The 20,404-nt window shown below is 39.7% G+C and overlaps 1 protein-coding gene across 2 annotated transcripts in view; it reads left to right on the top strand.

The window, feature by feature from the left end:
* Positions 1-20,404, top strand: part of ARHGEF26 (Rho guanine nucleotide exchange factor 26) — a 131,639-nt gene that overhangs the window by 93,445 nt on the left and 17,790 nt on the right. For both annotated transcript variants that reach the window (XM_072618679.1, XM_072618680.1), the window contains one exon: positions 1,344-1,498. In XM_072618679.1, coding sequence (XP_072474780.1) covers positions 1,344-1,498 — 155 coding nt within the window. The remainder of the gene's footprint in view (positions 1-1,343; positions 1,499-20,404) is intronic.

Here is a 20,404-nt window from a genome sequence, read left to right as displayed (position 1 = left end):
CTACCCTCTTGTCAAAAGTTTTCATATACTTTGTCATTTCAAACCTTCCCTTAACTTTCTCTTTTCTAAGTTAAACAGTAACAATTCTTCTAAGGTTCCCTCCTCGGCCACCATTTCTGCCCCTTTAACCTTCTCTACCAAGCATCTTTGCAAAGTGACATTTGTTTCTAAGATGATCCATATTTTGTTGGTCTAAGCTTTAAGCTATAAGGATTCTTGCTTCTTTAAAGAAAATTGTTATGGTGTTTTTTTTCTCTTCTTCTTCCAATCAGTTTCTTTTGGCAGTGTGTCTTTTGTATGTTTTAAGAAATGAGTTCTCAATGGTTGGAACTTTCCTGTGGTTTGAGAGTTTTCCAGTTTTTTTTGAATTATCAGTAAGTAATTCCCTGGCTCTGGCTTATCTTATATGAATAGAGTGGTTTATTCTGGAAGAAAAAAATGTTTGGTCTCTGAATCTGGGAGAGGGCATGCTGCATTAAAGGACTGAGCCCCCATGGGGAAAAATTACAACTAAATTTTAAGAACAGGAGTTCCCAATAACATAAACAAATGAATATGTCATAAGCAGAAGAAAATGGGATGTATGCTTTTATATTGTTCATTAGTAAAAAGAATTGCATATGTCTTTTTAGCACACAAAATAACAGCAGATTGGCATTTTAATCCAGTGGTTCTTACCCTGCTTTATGCCATGGATGCCTTTGGCAATCTGGTGGAGCCTATGAAACCCTTCTCAGAATTATGTTTTTAAATGCGTAAGGTAGAATACATAAAATTGCAAAGGTATCCAATAATATTGAGTTACCACATTAAAAAAGAGTTTATGCAACTCAAGAATCCCTGCTGTAACTTTTATGCTTCAATTCTTTTATTAACTAATTTATTTCTTTTTTCTCCAGTGTGCCTGATTTTAGATGTTCACATTTTTATTAGAATTTCATTTCTTATAAGAATTACTAGCATTTGTTTGCTAGAGTGACCACGAGGGTGGATTAGACAGCTTATCTTTTTTCCTTTATTTCCCATCATTGGTCAATAGTCGGGTCATATTTTACTGGACTCTAACATTTCCTACGTGACTTTTGGTTGTACTGCAAAATGCCTCATAGCTTGTGCCTTGTTTTCCTCCTCCTCTAAGAGGACAGACTGTGCTAGCCACATTTCATTACAGTGTTGTCATTACAATCCCTTTCCTCAAACACTTGTGAAGCTCATACTTACCAAGAACATTCTTCTCATAATCTTAACATTCGTCTCTGACTCTCATGTTGGTTTTCATTCATATTGTTGAAGGCACTAAGATGGGACCTGCATCCTCACGTTCTTGTTCATTTTTGTCCTAGCCATTCCCTTTAGTATCCTCCTCTCGCTGGCTGGTCAAAAGGGGTGAATTGACTGCCTATGTAGAAGACACTGTGCTTTTCTCCAGAAGGACTTCAAAACAGCAGGTCTACTTCTTTCTCTTCAATGATGTCCTCATCATCTCAAAGAAGAAGAGGTAAGGGATGATTCTTTGGACATAAAGTTCACTTTTCCAACAGGCAATTCATAAACACTTGTGGACTGAATAATTGGCTGATCTTCAGGTAGCTAGTGGCCATGCCTCTAGTTTGTCCTTGTGGTTTTTCTATAGATTAATTTGAAAGAAAAATAAGTTTTAAAATTTCGCTTTCTGGGTGTTAAGCCATGACATTTTGGTTAGAATATATGACTCATAGGTTCAATTCTAAGACAACTTTCTTCTTCCTTCCTTCCTTCCTTCCTTCCTTCCTTCCTTCCTTCCTTCCTTCCTTTCTTCCTTCCTTCCTTTCTTCCTTCCTTCCTTTCTTTTTTCTTTCTTTCTTTCTATTTTTTAAATTTATGGAATAAAACAAGTAACTTCTAATACTAACTTTTGAGCCTCATCTTTTTCTTTCAAATTTAAGTTATCCTAAAAATTGAAACTAAATTATATCAAAGACCAATTAGAGCCAATGGTGATATTGCTTGAACCCAATTTTCTCCTTCTGATTTTGGATCTAGTACCAAGAATTCTTGTGGTTGGAAAGAAGAGAAATCAGTAGATTTACCAAGTAGTTACATTTCTAGTTCCCTATTTGCGTGCTGTGAACATTCAGCGTTACCAGGCAGGGATGTTACCCTGAATGATTATTCCAGACATGCCAAAAAGAACTTCACACCCACCCATTCCTGCATCTCTTCAGTATGACCCCTTTCAGTGTATAAGAAACACTATCTCACACCTCTATATAGAGACAGCTGGGCTTTGTGTATCACCTTGCCTTGATAATGATAGAAGAAAGATGCGGCCCCAAGAAAGGCTCAGTTGAACTGATGCATTATGCTTTCTTTTGTACTGGAAGCAGGAGGTTTGGTATCATTATACTGGCTCTTCCATCATCTGTCCCTCAAATGTGGTATTACAGAAAGATCATACAATATATGTACAGTCATTTTAATTTACATGTGAACAGATTTATGAGGGGCTAAAGGGCTGGGAACAAGAAGTTAAAATGATAATTTGATAATTGCCCTCAAGAAGATTATATTCTGCTGGGGAGATACAAGGTAGCTTGGGAGGGGAAAGGATATTAATAATATCCAGTTAATAACTGGAACAGGATGTGGAGTTATCAGGGAAGGTTCCATAGAAGAGATATCATCAGAGTTGACCAAAGACGAAGAAGTCAGAGTATGAAATCAAAGAATCTAAGATATTCAAAGGAACATTAGAGATGATCTAGTCCAAATACCTGATTTAATAGTCAAGGAAACAGATCTGTAGAGTTGAGATAGCCTGATCAAAGTCCTGAAGTACATGACTAAAGGAAAATCACCTCTTACATGCTCCCTCCTGCTGGGTGATGATGAGTGACTCCTGAATTTGATGTTCTTCTCAAATGAGACCCAGAGCATCATAGAATTATAGATTCAAAGATAATAGGATACCTCGGAGAATTGGCCCAGTGTCCTTGTTTTATCAAAGAGGAAACAGGTTCAGACAATTGATTTGTGATTTTTCCATGGTTATATGGGAGTAGCAGGCAGAGTAAATGGCAGAGTGGGGATCTGAACTCGGGTCCTGTGGTTGTAATTTCAATTTGCTGAAATGGTGTATGTTAACTCAAATATTTTTAATGTAAATTAAGTAGATGCCAATCTCTCTTCATTGATGCTGTTTCTGTCAATAAAATCTTTGTAATTTTTAATTTTTAAATTTTAATTTTTAATGTTTAATGTCATAGAATTATAGATTCAGAGATAATAGGATATCTTGGAGAATTGGTCCAATGTCCTTGTTTTATCAAAGAGGAAACAGGTTCAGACAGTTGATTAGTGACTTTTCCGTGGTTATATGGGTGTAGCAGGTAGAATAAATGGCAGAGTGGGGATCTGAACTCAGGTCCTGTGGCTCTAATTTCAGTTTGCTGATATGGTGTATGCTAACTCAAACTCAAACATTTTTAATATATTGCCTTATCATGAAATTTCTCTTTGAATGACATTTCATATCTTCGTTGTTTTGTCTTCCTAGCTTGAAAACAAGAACAAAAATTATTAAAAATTTTTATTTTGTCATCTTTTTTGTGACTATGCTAGAAATTAATTTTAGATAGTCAACTGTCTCATTGGAACTTTTTTAAAAAAAGAAAAACAAAAAAGCTAAATTAAGTTTGATCTGCTCTGAAATGTCCTAATGTGACAATGATAAACATTGAAACCACTGGTAATTGTTTTTCTTACTTGTAAAATGTAACTGAACTATCTCCAAGGAGACATTATTTTTTATCAGGGGATTTTAAATAGCTTTAGTAGCTAAGTAAAAGTTACAAACAAAGATTGGAAAAGAAGGATACATTTTATGTTTCCATGTTATTTGTTGGTTTCCTATGAGATATTGTGATTCCCTGGCTCTGTGGAGAGGGATTTATTCAGGGGTGGGAATGTAATTATATGTGTCTCAGCAAAAGTCAGAGTCTTCTATTTCTGATGTGTCCCAGCTGTTAAACTGTTAAAACTTTGGTTGTGTACCAAAGGGGCAAGTTAATTTTGTTTTTCAGCCATTTCAGTGTGTCTGACTCGCCATGACCCCATTTGGGGTTTTCTTGGCAGAGATGGTGGAGTGGTTTGCCATTTCCTCCTCCAGCTCATTTTACAGATGAGGAAACTGAGGCAAACAAGGTTAAGATGGTTATCCAAGGCCACACAGCTAGTAAATGTCTGGGACCAGATTTGAACTCAGAGAGAGGAGTCCTCCTGAACCGAGGCCCAGCACTCTATCCACTGAGCCACCTAGCTTCTCAGGTTAGTTAAAAAAAATTCTTTTTAGTTTAAAAAATTTAGTTTTAGTTTATCTTTAAAAAGTAAAATTTAATAAAATCATACATGGATAGCACTGATATAGAGTTTTAAATAAACAGTATGGATTAATCTTTCCCACCAATGTCCTGTCTTTGATATGGGGATAATGCAGATTTCTCTAAATCTGAACCTAAGGAGAACAAACTCTAGCATGTTCTACCAAGTCAGCTTGGCAAATACTGCCTGACCCTGATAGAGACAAGCCAAAGCCCTGACCCCAAGAGCCCTCAGCCCTCGTTCCTTTAGGAAGCATGGCCTACAGAGATGTAGCCTAGGCCTGCTCCTGCAGGAGCTACTGCCACATCTCTGGAAGATCTGCGAAAGGAAGCTTCTGTGTCCAATGGATCACCATCAGAAATGAATGAGATTTTATTGGCAGAAACAGCATCAATGAAGAGAGATTGGCATCTATTTTGCTGCTGCCCTAATGGCCAATAGTCCTTTCCATCTAGCTTACAGTTAGAATATGTTTTCTCTCTCATTGGAATGTGAACTCCTTGAAAATAGGGACTGTCTTGCTTTTCTGTTTACATCAAGTTTTCTATGCAAATATTAGGCTTAATAAATACTTTATTTTAGTTAATAAGCCCTTCATTCATCTACTGACTTAAAGAAAGTTTGAGATCTTCGTTGATAGATGGACCATCCACAATGACAAGGTGATATGTTTTCAGTTGGTCAACAAACATTTGTTGAGCACTTACTAAGCACTGTACTAAGTAAGAACTGGAAAACTGGGGAAACTGAAGCAAAGGCATGGTTCCCTCCCCTCAAGGAGCTTACATTCAAATGGGAAAGACAAAATGCAGAAGGCAGAGGAGAGGGGGGAGAGCATTCCATAATGAGGGACAGACAGGAAAGGGTGTTTAGTATGGAAAGGGAATGCCATAGCCAAGGAGCAGCCAGATTGCCAATGTTGGGGATCATAGAGTACATGGAAGACAGTCAAGACCATATCAGCTCTACCACCATGATCCACTCTCACCTACTCAGTAATCTCCGGCGACTCCCTATCACCTCCAGGATCAAATACAAAATGCTCTGTTGGGCATTCAAAGCTTTTCATAACCTGCCTCCTTCTAGTCTTATACCTTCTTCCCCTCCATGTACTCTTGGATCCAGTGACACTGGCCTTTTCCTATTCCATGAACAAGACCCTTCATCTCTCAGCTCAGACACTTTCTCTGGCTGTGGGTCCCTCCCACTTAATGTCCTCCTTCTTTATCTCCACTCACTGGCTTCCTTAGATTGCTTTAAATCCCAGATGACGTTGAGCCTTTGACAAGAAGCCTTGCCCAGTCCCTCTTAGGTCTAGTGCTTGCCCTCTCTGAATTAGTTCCTAGTTATCTTGCATGCAGCTAGTTTGTCCTTATTTGTTTACTTGTTTTCTCTCTCATTAGACTGTGAGCTTCTCCTGAACAGTGACTATCTTTTGCCTCTATTTGTATTCCCAGCACTTGGTAGAGTTCCTGGCGCAGAGCAGGAGCTTAACAAATGCTTATTGACTGACTGCTGAAAATGTTTAAGTCACTCACAACTGTTATTTTGGAAGCAGCTGTACAGAAAGGCCCCACATTTCAACTCTTTTACAATTATCTTTCTGTTTAGATTTGAGGTATCCTAGTCTGTTATGCCTAGCAGCGTTGTTCTTTAAGGGATGTTATCTCCTTGTATCCACACTTGTGCATTTAACTATTTTGGGCTCAGACCAAAAGGTTTGGTCTGCTTGAATTGGTAGACTCTCCTACAGGGTCACAAAGACCCCATACTTGTGTTAGCTGTTGATGCCTTTTGTTTTAAGCTAGAACAAGAATTTACTTACCTCTGATGAGTAACTTGTTATATTTCTGAGATGAGTACTTTGAGGCCAGAGTTGTTGAAGGTGTTGATGGGTGCTCATGGTGAAAGTAGCCTGCTGATGCTAGATAAAAAGAAGGGCCTGAAAAATGTGTGACATTCATAATGGTGTTTACCTGAGTGCTTAGGAAGGCATTTGCAAATGCTTTGCATGCCTTAAGCACCACTGAAAGAGATAACTGGGGTTAAGGTACCTAGGGTGACTTAGCTTTGACCATGAAGGGAAGCTGAAAAGGGTAAGGTGAAATTCATTAGTCAGGGTTCTGGCATGCTTCTGTCCAATTGTGTTCCCAGAGAGTTTGAGGTCTCCTGCAAAAAATGTAATGAAGGATCCATAAGTATTTGTTAATTTCAGAGAAAGTTTTTTTTTCCATCTCCCAAAAATAAATGCGGGGCTTATTGTAGTAATAGTCATACTAGTATTAGCTAATGTTTATAAAGAAGGGTATAGAGTCCTAGGAGCATTTTTGCTGGATCAAAGGGTATGCACATTTTTGTGACCCTTTGAGCATAGTTTCAAATTGCTCTCCAGAATGGTTGGATCAGGTCACAGCTCCACCAACAATGAATTAGTGTTCCAACTCTCCCACATCTTGTCCAACATTCATCATCTTCTTGTTTTGTCATGTTAGCTAATTTGATAGGTGTGATGTGGTAGCTCAGAATTGTTGTAATTTGCATTTCTCTAATCAATACTGATTTAGAGTATTTTTTCATATGACTATAGATAGCTTTGATTTCTTCCTCTGAAAATTGCCTGTTTATATCATTTAACCCTTTATCAATTGAGGAATGACTTGTATTCCTGTAAATTTGACTTAGTTCTCTGTATGTTTTAGAAATGATACTAGTTGTAAAATTCTTTCCCAGTTTTCTGCTTCCCTCCTAATCTTGGTTGCATTGGGTTGGTTTGTGCAAAAAGTTTTCAATTTAATGTAATCAAAATTATCCATTTTGCACTTCATCATGTTCTCTATCTCGTTTGGTCATAAATTTATCCATTCTCCATAAATCTGACAGATACACTATTCCTTGCTCCCTTGATTTGTTTATAGTATCAATCTTTATACCTAAATCATCTTCCATTTGGACTTTATTCTTGTGTACGGTGTCAGGCATTGGTTTATGCCCAGTTTCCACCACACTGTTATCATTTTCCCAGTAGTTTTTGTCAAATAGTGAGTTCTTATCCCAGAAGGTGGAGTCTTTGGGTTTATCAAATAGTAGTAGTAATAGTCATACTAGTATTGACTACTGTGTCTTGAGTACCTAACATATTCCACTGCTCTACCCCTCTGTTTCTTAGTCAGTACCAAGTGGTTTTGATGATTGCTACTTTATAATACAATTTGAGATCTGGTAGGGCTAGGCCACCTTCCATAGCATTTCTTTTCATTAATTCATTTGATATTCTGGACTTTTTGTTCTTACAGATGAATTTTGATATATTTTTTCTAGCTCTAAAAAATAGTTTTCTGGTAGTTTGATTGGTATGGCACCGTATCCCTGATCTAAATCTTTCCACTGGACCCTGATAACTCCAGAGGAGAGAGTGAGGCAGGTGATTTTGCACAGGGCTGCCTCACTTTAATCCAATTCACTTGCAAGTCATGACATTGCCTTCCTGATTTCATGGTCCCCTTCCAGAATGAAGTACAAACAACAACTCAATGCCCCTTTCTGACTTGTAGAACAAAATAATCTCCATCATATTCCTCCAAAGCATCCTTGAATATAAGAAGGTAATGAATTTAGCATCTTAGGAATTGGATCAAATATCACTAACTTATGTTAGGGCTATCTTATCACATAAAAGAGCAAGAAATGCAGCCACAAAGGATACTATTCTAGCCCAGAAGTTATAGCAACTTCTACCTGGATGATGAGAGAGAAGGGAGCGGTCATTTCAGGGCTTTGCTATCAGCCTGCTTCCCATTCTCTTTCTTTGATGCAAACCAGGGCCATGTGAATAACGGTAAGCTCTTTGAGGTCAGGAACTCTCTCACTTTTGGATTTGTAGACCCAGAGTCTGACAGTGCCTGGCACATTATAGGTACCTAATAAATTCTTGTTAACTCATTGATTTACTCCCCTGTTAGACCTGGCTTCTAGTCCTGGGTCTTCCCCTAACTTTGCGCAACTTACTTCCCCTCTGTGTGTCTGTTTCTATAAATCTCATCTATAAAATAAGGTGGAAGGGTGTCCTGAATGATCTGAGGTACTATACTCTCTAAGAGTCTATGGTTGTGAATTAAGCGACTGCCCCATAGGAAAGAGATAAGTCACGAGTTTAGAGGAATAATTAGTACTCAGTAAATGTTTCTAAATCAAAACTAGAGCTTCTTTTTTGAGGGAGAGAGGTGATCTCTTTAGCCTTGGGTCTCTAGTGTCTAAAGAAGGTAGATAGATGTACCTGCTGATATTTTGATTTACTAACATTTCGTCAGTTGAGTCTCTGCAAGTGCGACTTAAGTTCATAACGTGGGGGTTGTTATTTTTTCTGACTCTGAACCAATCAGTTATCAGTACAGAATCCTATGACACTTTCTCTTATCATCCCCATCTTTAATATCCCTTTATTTGTTTCTGTAATGCATAAAACTTTTAGTAGCTCTGGTCTTTTTTGTGTGTGAGAGAGAAAGGAAAAAAGGAAGTAGGCAGAGAGAAAGTGAGGAAAAGGAGAAAGACAAAAGGGAAGAAAGTAAAAAGAAAAAATGATGAATGAGAAACATTCTGAGAGAAAGGAGAAATGAAGGAAAGAATGAATCAAGGAATGAAGGAGACATACTGAGAAAAAGAAAGAAAGGAAGGAAGGAAGGAAGAAAAGAAAGAGGAAGGGAGAGGTAGGAAGGAAGGGATAAAAGGAGAACCCACAAACGTACTTTATGTTGTTATCCTCTATATTTATATCCATTCATTTCTGCCATTCTGTTACTTTTACAAAGCTCTCATCTGCTTGCCATTCTTTGTAGACCATCATGGAGCTACCAGACAGGTATTTTTTGTTAGTTTGTTTTGTTTGTTTTGTTTTGTTTTATGTAACAGAAGCTTCATCAATGTTCCTGAGTGATTGATGCTGACTGGATCGCCTTACCTAGGGGAACACCATTGAAGCCATGATCTTTCAGCCACCCTCCTATCTTTTCTTTTCTGGTATTTTTTTCCCTCTCTGCCTGCTCTGCCCCTCTCACAAGATAATGAATGCCATCTCCTCCAGCTTCTGCCACCCACTGCCTGAATGTAATTCCAGGCTTTAGTTGAACTCAGCTGCCATGTGTCTTCAATAGTTTTCCAACTGTCAGGGAGATTTTTATGGCTCCTGGGAAGAGTTTCTTGAAGGAAAAATAGCTCTCTGCCAAAAAGAGTAAGTTTTATACTGACCAAGGCCTCCCTGAAAGAGAAATGGGACTTGCATGTGGCTACCTGGGCTCTCTGGGGAAGGAATTGTCTCTAGTGTTTGCCAAGTGAAAGAAATGTTAAATACTTGTAGAAATGTGAACTCCAGGACTGTATGGGAGAGTCTGGAGAGCAAGCTGCTTCCCTGAGTCAGAGGCAGATAATATCTTCTGGAAAGGCCTTCTTTAACAGTACTTAATTAGATCCAGATTTCATAATACTTCAAGTACCTTAAGAATGCAGTATGATGTAGCAGAGAGAATATTGGACTTAGAGTTAGAAAAACGTGGGTTCGAATCCCAGACGTGACACTGAATTCTGTGATCAGGGACGAAAGACTTATCCAAGTTGAGTTTCTGTTTTCTTTTATGTAATGCTGGCCATATGGAACAGTGGAAGGGGCACAGCTTTGTCACTTTAATCTCACCTCTGATTTGTCTTAACTGGGAGACCTTGAACAATGTTTCATCTCTGAGTCTCAGTTTCTTCATCTAAAAAAATGAAAGGGTTGGATTTGCTGGACCTCTAAGGTCCCTTCTAGTCTGATTCTAGAGTCCTGCAACATTTTCACTATTTGCATCACAGAATTGTGAAAAAAAGGCCTTTGTAAGCTCCAAAGTCCTCTCTGTGAGAGGAGTTGGTTGGTATTTGAAATCTGACCTTAGACTTTGAGAAGTTGATCCCTATATTAAACCAGCCTGACCTTCAAAGGAGTGAAGATAAAGGCAGTTAAAATCTAAGTCCGCCGGATTTTATGTCCTATCATATTAGTAGGTCTTAAACCTTATAATATTTGTTATTGTGGGGAGATCATTGGGTATCTGTATCTTTTTCTACATATATAGCCTAGAAGAAATGGTTCACCCCTTATGAAACATATGCAAAAGCATAACCAGATTTTCAAAAATATGTTAATTGGATATAGTGATAAACCAGAAAGAAAAGGCTGTAAGTATAAATGGTTTGTTGTTTTTAATTTCTTCCTCATAGCCCTATCCCCTAGAGGTTACTTTTATCACTTCCATTCTGGTGGAAGAGAAAATAACAACCCTTGTCTAGACAAGATTTCTTTGTTAGTAAAAGAGAATCAAGTCAAATCAGGAAGCATTTGACTGTTGTTTTCTTGCTGTTCAGTCGTGTCCAACTCTTCATGACCCCAATTGGAATTTTCTTGGCAGAGATACTGAAGTGATTTGCTATTTCTTTCCCCAGCTCTTTTTTGCCGATGAAGAAAACTGAGGCAAACAGGGTTAAGTGACTTGCTTAGGGTCTCACAACAAGGAAGTGTGGGAGGCAGGATTTCAACTTAGGTTTTCCTGACCTAGCACTCTCCAAGGTGCCACCCCTTTAAATGTGTACTATGCTAAGCAGTGCAAATACAAATACAAGCAAAGAGACAGGTCCCTGCCCTCAGTGAACTTACATTTTAATAGTGGAAAGAGAGCACAGAAAAGGAGGATGGGAAGGAACTCAGTGTATAAGGCCTCAGGGAGAAGAAAAAGTAAGAAAGGAGAGAAGGAGTGAGCATGGGACCAGAGGCACCAGAAAGACCTCCCCAGTCAGAAGATAGGACCACAGGGGCAGAATTATCTTCCAGATCTGTAATTAGCTAAAACAGCACCTACTTGGACAGCCCTAGATCTTTGAGGAAAATCTGGTGCACCAAAGCCTCGGTGAAGACGAGGACAGTGGAATGTTAAAGAGTGAGGTGTTAAGCAAACAAAATAGTGAAAACAATACTCCTCCCAAAGTAGAGTTGTGCTGGAAATGGGTGACCAATTCCCTAGAGCCCCTGAGTCTACCCAGGACCGTGAGGTGAGGCATGGGATAGTGGTTGCCAAGATGAAGAAGGGGAGAAAACAGTGGCATCCTATCAGGTACCCACACCACATGACAGAACCCTGAGGCAAAGCCCCATTCACTCCATACTAGTTATGGCTCTGGGAGTACACATGACTCCAATTTCTCCAGGATCCTTTCCAGCCTCTGACCAGCCTTAGAATATGATCACAAAATACATAATGCTCACTTTTGTAAGAAATAGGCCTACAAGTTCAGTTATTTGGCATATGAATATTTAGTAAATCATAGTAAGGTTTTGCAAGTTGTTATTATCTATAAGGAAAAATTGGAAACTGCTACTAAGCATCTTTGAAAATCTATATTTGGTCTCCACTTGGGAGGATAGGGAAGCCATTAAATTCCATTTTGTGAAGTTTCCTTCCTGCAGAAATCTAAGAAAGAAGATTTTTGACTTCCTGACAACTGGCATGCCATTAATATTCCAAAACAGGGGGATGACTTGAGCCTGAAGATATGACAGGTTTCCATGTTGACAACGGATTATTTTCTTTTATCCTGCATCTCAGCAGCACATTACATTAGAAGTTTCAGGAACATAAGTTAAAATTTGTATTTCAAAGGTAGAGAGGGTCCAGGTTGCTAGTGGAGCACTCAAATGGCTGGCTCTGGGCTGGAAGCCAGGAGCCCGGGCATCTGTTGCTGATCCAGCCCCTTATGTCTGAGTCTCTCGGTCTTTGTTTCTTTGTCCATAAGCCTGACAAAATGAAACTAGCCAATGTGCATAGAGTGGTTGGCTTCAGATTCTCTGATTTATTGTGATTCTTCTTGTCTGGGGGCAAAGCTGTGGGACCTTTATCAAAAGCTATACAGATACAGAAAGTCAAAAGGCTTATGCCCAATGCTTGATAGAGAATAAGTAATAAATGTGTGTCATCAGTCTTGACTTAGTTAACAGACTTTCAGCTATGATCTTTATAGAATTATAGGATTGGAATGGACCTTGCAGGACCAGAGGATTATTGTATTAGGGTTTAGAGGCCATGAAGTCCACCCTTCCACCCTTCTCCATTTTATAGAAGAGGATACTGAAAGTAAGAATAAGGTTAAGTCACTTGCTCAGGGACACACAGTTCTTAAGAGTCTGAGGTAGGATCTGAACTCAGGACCTCTTAAATCTGAATCAACTATGCCACCTTGCTGGTCCAATCTCTGCCTACAGCATAAATTCTGTCTACAGCATCCCTAATAGGTGGTCATTCAACTCCTCCTTAAATACCTTCAGTGATAATGAACTCCTTTCCCTTACTCCAGGAGGCAGTTCATTCACGTCTTAATGGCTCTAACTATTAGGACATTTTTTTCCCTTATGTTGAACTAAAACAAGGACTTTAATTGTAACTCTATCCATTGCTCTTAGTCCTAACCTCAGGACCTAAGCAGAATAAATTTATTATTTCTTCAGTATGTCAAATATTTCATGACAGTTATAATGCATTTTTATTCAGACGCATGATTTTATTTTTATCAGTCCGTCAATCAATCAAACATTTCTTGAATGTCTCCTACGTTCCAGGGACACTGCTAAGGACTTGTTACAGGAGTTCCCAGTGAGCATAATGGGTACCACTTTGGCAACTTTGCATCTTAGAAAGTTTCAGGGAGGTATTGAGGGATTAAGTGATTGGATCATGGTCAGACAGAGACAAGGCACAGACCCAGATCTGGGAGGCTATTAGCAAACACTGCCTCTCACTTTGTAATCCACTTTACACACGAACTGGGGTTTTTAGAATTAGGTCTGCTTTTCCCCAGTTCTTGGCAGTTGTGACTTCTCTGCAAGAGCTGAATGGAAGTGTTCTTCTCAGAACAAACGACTTCCTCAGGATGTTAACTTGGAGTATTCTCTTAACTGATAATGATCAAGTTCAGATCTTCTGAGAAAGTTAAACTTGGTCTTTCCTTCAGCTGAAGGATTTCTGAATTCAGGACAGTGACACTGGACAATGTATAGGCAGAGGAAAAGGAGAAAAATAGACTAATTTCCTGATTTCTCTTCCTTTTGATAAAGTCTCATGACTCGACTTTTTCTAATGTTGATGAAAATTATGAAGACTTCAGTTCATTTTTTAAAAATCGTGTGCGTGTTGAATGAACAGAGATTCATATAGATTTATATGGACTGGAGAAAGAGATCCCTGCCCTGGGAATCAGAAATTTTCGCTGTAGCACTTAGCAGGTGTGTAACCTTGGGAAAGTCACCTAATCAGCCAGGTTTATTAGAAAGGGCACAGAATCTAGAGGCAGAGAGGCTAGGCTCACATCCTGCTTCTGACACTTCCTACCTATAAGACTTTGCCCATGTTGCTTCACCTTTAATCTTGGCCTCAGTTTCCACATGTAAAATGAGAGGCTTAACCAAATGATCCCCAGGTCCCTTCTATCTCTAGAACTATGAGGCTATGCTTTTCTCTGAGCATTGATCAACTCATCTGTGGTAGTTACACTACCTACCTTAATTACTTCATCAGCAAGTGTTTAAATAGTGCTTACTTCATGCTAGGCTCTGTGCTAAGCTCCAGAATAGATGAGAGAGAGAGAAAGAGACAGAAAGAGACAGACAGAGAGACAGAGACAGACACAGACAGAGACTCAGTCCTTGTCCTCAAAGAGCTTAAATTCTAATGGAAGAGAAAATATTGGCCTATATGAGCATGCAGAGGATGGGGGGGGCGGGGAAAGGAGAAGGGAGGAAGTCATTTGGGAAAGGAGAACACCAGGCATGAGGAGGGCCAGGAAGAGCTTCCTGTAGAAGGTGAAACTTGAGCTGAGTTTTGAAGGAAACTAGGAATCCCAGAAGGGGATGGATATGGGGTGAAAAGGTAGGATATTCCAGCCAGTGGCACAGCCCGGGAGTTGAGAGATGCAGGGTCTCCTGAAGGGGACAAGAAGTAGCTGGTATGGCCTGAACCAGAGAGTGTATAGGAGGAAAGAATGTGTATGAAGAAGGGAAAGGCAGGATGGAGCTCCAAGGTGTTGTGTGGAAAGTGATCTCCAAGCCTTGAAGCCCTTATAATGTGAGAGATTCTATTAAATAGGAGCTTTTAAGGAGATTGAAAAATATATAATATCATATACATGCAAATTTGAACATCAAAATTAAACACCAAAATTAATCTGACTCATTTAACGAGATACATAATTGTTGGTAAATGGGCCTAAATGGTAAACCATTCACATCAATTAAGATATTGCCACCGGGCAAAAACTCAGTCTAGTGGGTGCAGGTTTACTAAAAGCTTTCTTCACAACCTGGTGAGGAAGATACAGCCAAATCAGTATTTCCTGAGGTGGCTACTAAATGGGATAATTGGCGACCAAACAGGGAGATATATGTGGAGGGGGGGAGGGAGATTGAAAAACTTTGTGCCACTGCTCAGCCTTCCCCAGATGCAGTAGGTAGAGCTCAGGGCCTGGAGTCAAGAAGACCTCAGTTAAATTTTACTTCAGACACTTACTAGCTATGTGACTCTGGGCAAGTCACCCAATTTCTGTCTGCCTCAGTTTCTTCAATTGCAAAATGTGGATGAAAATGATTACATCTGCCTCCTAGGGTTGTTGTGATTAGCAAATGAGGTGTTTGTAAAGAGCTTAGCACAGTGCCTGGTGCATAGTAGGTTGAAAATAGCTAGAGCTGGCTTCTAGTCATGGAAACATAAATTTAGAGGTCTGAGGGAACTCAGAAGTCAAGTGGTCTATTTTTTAAAAAAAATACTACAGGTGAGGAAACTGAGGCCCAGAGACATTAAGTAACTTGCAAAAGGTCACACAGAATACCAGAGATGGAAATTTGACTCTAAATTGGGGGTTCCTAACATTTTTTTTTTTGTTGTTTCATGGCTCCCTTTGGCAGAATGGTGATGCCTGTAAAATCCCTTTCTGAGAATCATGTTTCTAAATGTATGAAATATATGATTACTAAGAAAACCAATTATATTGAAGTATAAATACACACACACACACACACACACACACACAAGCATGGAACAAGTTCATGGACCCATATTAAAAATCCTTTGGTTTAAAGCTAGTGCTTTGGGGAAACAGAAGGGAAACAGACAGGTGGGAAAAGGAGTGGGGGAGGGAGGGAGGGAGGAGAAGTTTTGAGTTCCTGCCCTTTGGTGAATCTAGTATTCTCTCCACTACATCAATCTATAATTATTTTCCCTCAATAAAATGTTTCAGGCAGCTGCCCACTTTGTCTGCAAAGTCTTGGAGAGGACTCTATTGCCATGAATGTGTCTGAGAGAAAAATTCAATGAGGTGCTATCAGTTAACGTTAGATTTCTCTAGAAGCTCCCTGACCCACCCCCATAATTCCTGTTTATCTCTCTCTTCTTGAGGAGGGCTTATTCTTGGGTGCTTGGCTTGTAGAAGCAACTGTAACAAGAAGAGGCTGAGTCCTGGTTGGAACAGGGTCTGGGTGCAGCAGCCAGAGCCTGTTGGAACCCATGCATGATTCAAGAGAGTTTTCTGTTTCCAATCAGGTATGTCTTTCCTCAAAATTCATCACAAGGAACCATTTACCCCTATGAGTGAGGTTTATTGAGCATTTGTTCCATTTCTTGCAGTATGACATGGTTGCTTTAGTAAGCTTTTACTATGGTGGTAGTTCTGAGAAAGTAAGGAAATCTGAAATGAGACATAGTTGTTTGTCTATGCCAAACCATGTAGAACCTCTTAAAAATGAAAGGACAGTGTATGAAATTCAGAATGAAGTCATTTATTTTATTTCTGGATTTTTTTCCTTCCTAGGGGCTTTGATGGATGGCTGGCTGGCTGGATGATAGATGAATGAATGGATGGATTGGATGGACAGAGAGACTCAGTGAATGGTTGAATGGGAGGACAGACAGAGAGACAGAGGTGGCATTTAGGAAGGACTTACTGTTCCACAACACTGCGCTAGTCTCCACCTTAAAGGAGTTAGTAAAAGTGAGCGGGAAAATGGAGACGTGGGGGTGGGCATACTCTCAAGACGACCAACCAGGAAGCCTCAGTCTTGACCTGAAGAAGTGAAAGTTTGAATGTCGTGAAGAGGATTTCAAGGTTAGGGGTGGGATGGAAATAAGAATGTGCTTGGTAATGAAGTAGAGGCAAAGATGGGTGGGATAGCTCACAGAGGAGAGGATGGAGTCAGGTTTCAAAAACTCTTTAGATCCTAGAACGCGATAAATCTGATTCATTCACTTTGAATGAGCCATTGTGCTTTTAACAGAATCTCTCCCACTTTAAGGACATGGTGTTCTTTCTATCAGGCTTCTGAGGAATGTCTACCCGTGCCTTTCCAGATCATCTTCACAGATTCAACATGGGAAAGACACAGCAGCCACAGTGTCTAAAAAAGATCCCCTATTATAACTTCAGGAGCTCCTATCAGCTCTAGGATCAAATGTAAAACCTGTGTTTGGCATTCATCATTTTCCTAACCTGGCACCTCCTACTGTTCTAGTCTTTCACCCTCCTTCTCCTCACATACTGTGGAATCCAGTGCCTTTGGACTCTTTGCTATTTTCCCCATAAAATACACCTTTCATCTTTCTTTGGGGGCATTTTCACCGGCCTGTTCCCCCATGCCTGGAATACTCTCTTTTCTTATCTCCTTGTCCTGTCCTCCTGGCTTCCTTCAGCTAAAATCCCACCTTCTATAGGAACCATTTCCAGACCTCCCTTAGTGCTAACGCCTCCCTTCTGGTGATTATCTTCAATTGATTCTGTATATGTCTGGTTTGTTTATAGTTGTTTGCATGTTGCTTCCCCATTAAACTGTGAGCTCATGAGAGCAAAGTTTTTTTTACTTAATATTCCCAGCCCTTAGAACAGTGCCTAGTACACAGTAGGTGCCTAATGCATGTTTATTGTCCGATTGGAGGTTTTCATAAATGGTAGGTTCAACATGTCAATGAAGTATTTACGAAGTGCTTTCTCTGCCAGGCACTGTGCTAAAGGCAGGAGAAAGAAATACGAGCAAAAAGTAAAACTGTCCCTGCCCTCAAGTAGCTCCCATTCTAATGAGAGAAGACAACCTATGAGGAAAAGAAAAAAGCATTTATATAATGTGCTAAGTGCTTTTATAACTAGTTATCGCATTTGATCTTCACAACAACCTAGCAAGGTAAGTGCTATTATTATCCGCATTTTATAATTGTAGAATTACAGCTGAGGCAGATGCCCATGGTCTAGAGTATAGATGCAGCTAGGAAGTGTCTGAGGCTGAATTCAAACTCACATCTCCCTAAGTGCAGGCCCAGTGCTGTCTCCTTGGCACCACCAGCTGCTGAAAGGGGCAGGAGAGGTATGAGTTAATAGTGTGACCAGGATTAGGTAGGTTCTATAGCCACCTATCCTGATCAACCTAGTCAACTACATGTTAAAAAAAAGACATTGACAAATAGACGGAATGAGCTAAGGGTGGACATGAGGAGGGTGAAGGTCCCCAAGATCATGTTATATGAGAACCACTTGAAGGAAGTGGGGATATTTAGCCCAGCATGACATATAGGCCGATATTTAAGCAGTCCCCGTCAAGTGTGGTGATTAAAAAGGTTTGAGAGACATAATGGCTGAGTAATCTAAGAAGTTTATTAACAAGGCTAGCATGTTATTAATCAAAGGATGGTCATTTGGCCCTTTCTTTTAGACCAAAGACAGTCATGGTGATGGGCTCCCAGTTTTATACCTTTCAAGAGTGGGTGTTCCTGAGGAGTGGCAGTCAACTCTGATTAGTTAACATAACGGGAGGTGGGCTATATTAAAATCATAGGCCCAGAGTGACACCAGTCACCTTTAGATATCTATACCCAGACCACCCCCAGCCTTGGGCAGTATGTTCAAAGACTTTATGCCTCACCCAAGCCTGAGCAGGGCATGAAAAATATCTACCGGGGTGGAATCTTAGTCCAATCTCATTATCAGCAAAATCCTTCAAGAGACTGAACTTTTAAAATCCAGACTTTAGAAAAAAATGTGGGGGAGGACTGGATCTCCCTTTATTAGCAACCATTTCTCTCACTAGAAAGGGGGAACAGGTTTAATCGTCTTGGCCCTAAAGGAAGAAGTAGATGGGACAGAGGCATTGGGGGACCTTCCCATTTGGAGGGGCTGCAAAGTCAGATAGTTGGACCAAGTGGTATGTAAGGTTCCTTTGGATGGTCATAAGGTTCTTCATTTGGCAGTTCTGAATTCACAGAAAATCCACCCCAAACCTCAGATTGGCTGCAGTTATTTGCATTTTCATGTGCCTTGTCCTTTTGTGCTTCTCATCAACTGTTGCCCATTTTAAGTACATGGTGTTCTGTTGGGGTTTTGAGGAATTGACTGCCCAGGTGATTGCACATGACTCAGACCCTGTTAAAAACCAAGCAATATTCAGAGGTCTTTGTCTTAAACTTGAAGAATCCACATAGTCTACCTTCTGAGCTCACAGGAAAGAAAGATAGTCCAATTACCATCAGGGTGATTAAGGAAGGGATTCCTAGAATCAGAGGCTCGTAGCTTTAGAGCTGGGAGGAAGCTAGGAGGCCATCCAGTCCAGCCCTGTTATTTGACATGTGAGGAAACTGAGGCAGAGAGAGATTAAGTGACTTGGCCAGTAATACTTGGCCAGTAAATGATCCCAGTAATAAGTGATACATGTAATAATGAAGGCAGGACTTGGACTAAGGTCATCTTGACTGCTCTAAGTCTTGTGCCTCAGCAGCAGAGGTCTGGGGAATCACAGACATGGTGGCTGATTTGATGGCTATAATGAGAGACAGGTAGAGGATATGGTTGCAGTTGTAGGCAGATTTTAAGAGAGCCTGACTGGATGTCTGAATAGTTTGAAAGTATGTGAAGGTGGAGCATGGTCTAGTTTCTAGTAGAAATGGGGGAGAGGGGATTGGATTAGTTTTAATCAGTTATTCCACAATTATTTGTGATGGGTTCTAAGATGGAAGGTCCAAAGATTAGGGAATTCATGTGAATCAGCATAAATGGTGATCTTGGCCTCTTTGACCACTCAAAGGTCAAACTGATTTCTCAATAATATTGACAAGTGTTTTATCCCTTCAAGTACCTGATATGATAGCTAATAATAGATTAAAATTATATAGCACTTTTATATGCAAGACACTGTGATAGGTATTTTACAGATACTTCACTTGATCCTCACAACATTCCTGGGAGGTAGATACTATTATTATCCACATTTTACAGATAGGGAAACTGAGGCAAACAAAGGTTAAATTACTTACCAATGGTCACAAAGCCAGGAAAAGACTTGAACTCAAGTCTTCCTGACTCCAGGACAGCTACTCTGCACTGTGTTGCCACTCACTACAAAGGCCAGGTGGCTGATACCTTGATGGTTCGATTTCAGTTGCTGTTTACAGACATTCCCTTACGTTATGTGGAAAGTAGTTAATTTCTGAGTTCAGAGCTGGAATTTGCATTTACTTTGGGAAATTTACCAGTTTGGTGTGTGATACAATGGAAAAAATGATGGATTTGAAATAAATTATGGATTTGGAGTTAAAGGACCTAGGTTTTGAACCCAAGGAGAATCCAACGAACATATAAATTCCTACCATCTATAAGGCCCTAGAAATTATATCTCAAAAGTTGAACTGAAAGTTGTTTTCATCTCAGAAGTCAACAGTAGGTAAAAAGACTTAGGTTTCCTTTCATTTGAGTAGACAGTCACATATATAGACATATAATTGTTTCCAACAACCAGCTGTTGGCTTTATTCATGTGTTCAAAAAGACAGAAGGAAAAAATTAGAAAGAAACTGAAAACAGTTTTCTGTAGTATTTAGAACAAAATTGTGCTAGGTCAAAAAGACTGATAAATGTTGGGTTACAGTTTTGTAACCAAAGGAAAGAACTTTATAATTGTCAGAAATGTGATTGTTACAATTAATTGATCTTCTTTGCTTGCTGATATTTAG

Source organism: Notamacropus eugenii, chromosome 6 (assembly GCF_028372415.1).
Source record: "Notamacropus eugenii isolate mMacEug1 chromosome 6, mMacEug1.pri_v2, whole genome shotgun sequence".
Taxonomy (NCBI): Eukaryota; Metazoa; Chordata; class Mammalia; order Diprotodontia; family Macropodidae; genus Notamacropus; species Notamacropus eugenii.
The sequence above is the reverse complement of the archived record's forward strand: the minus strand, read 5'-3'. Positions and strand labels throughout refer to the sequence as shown.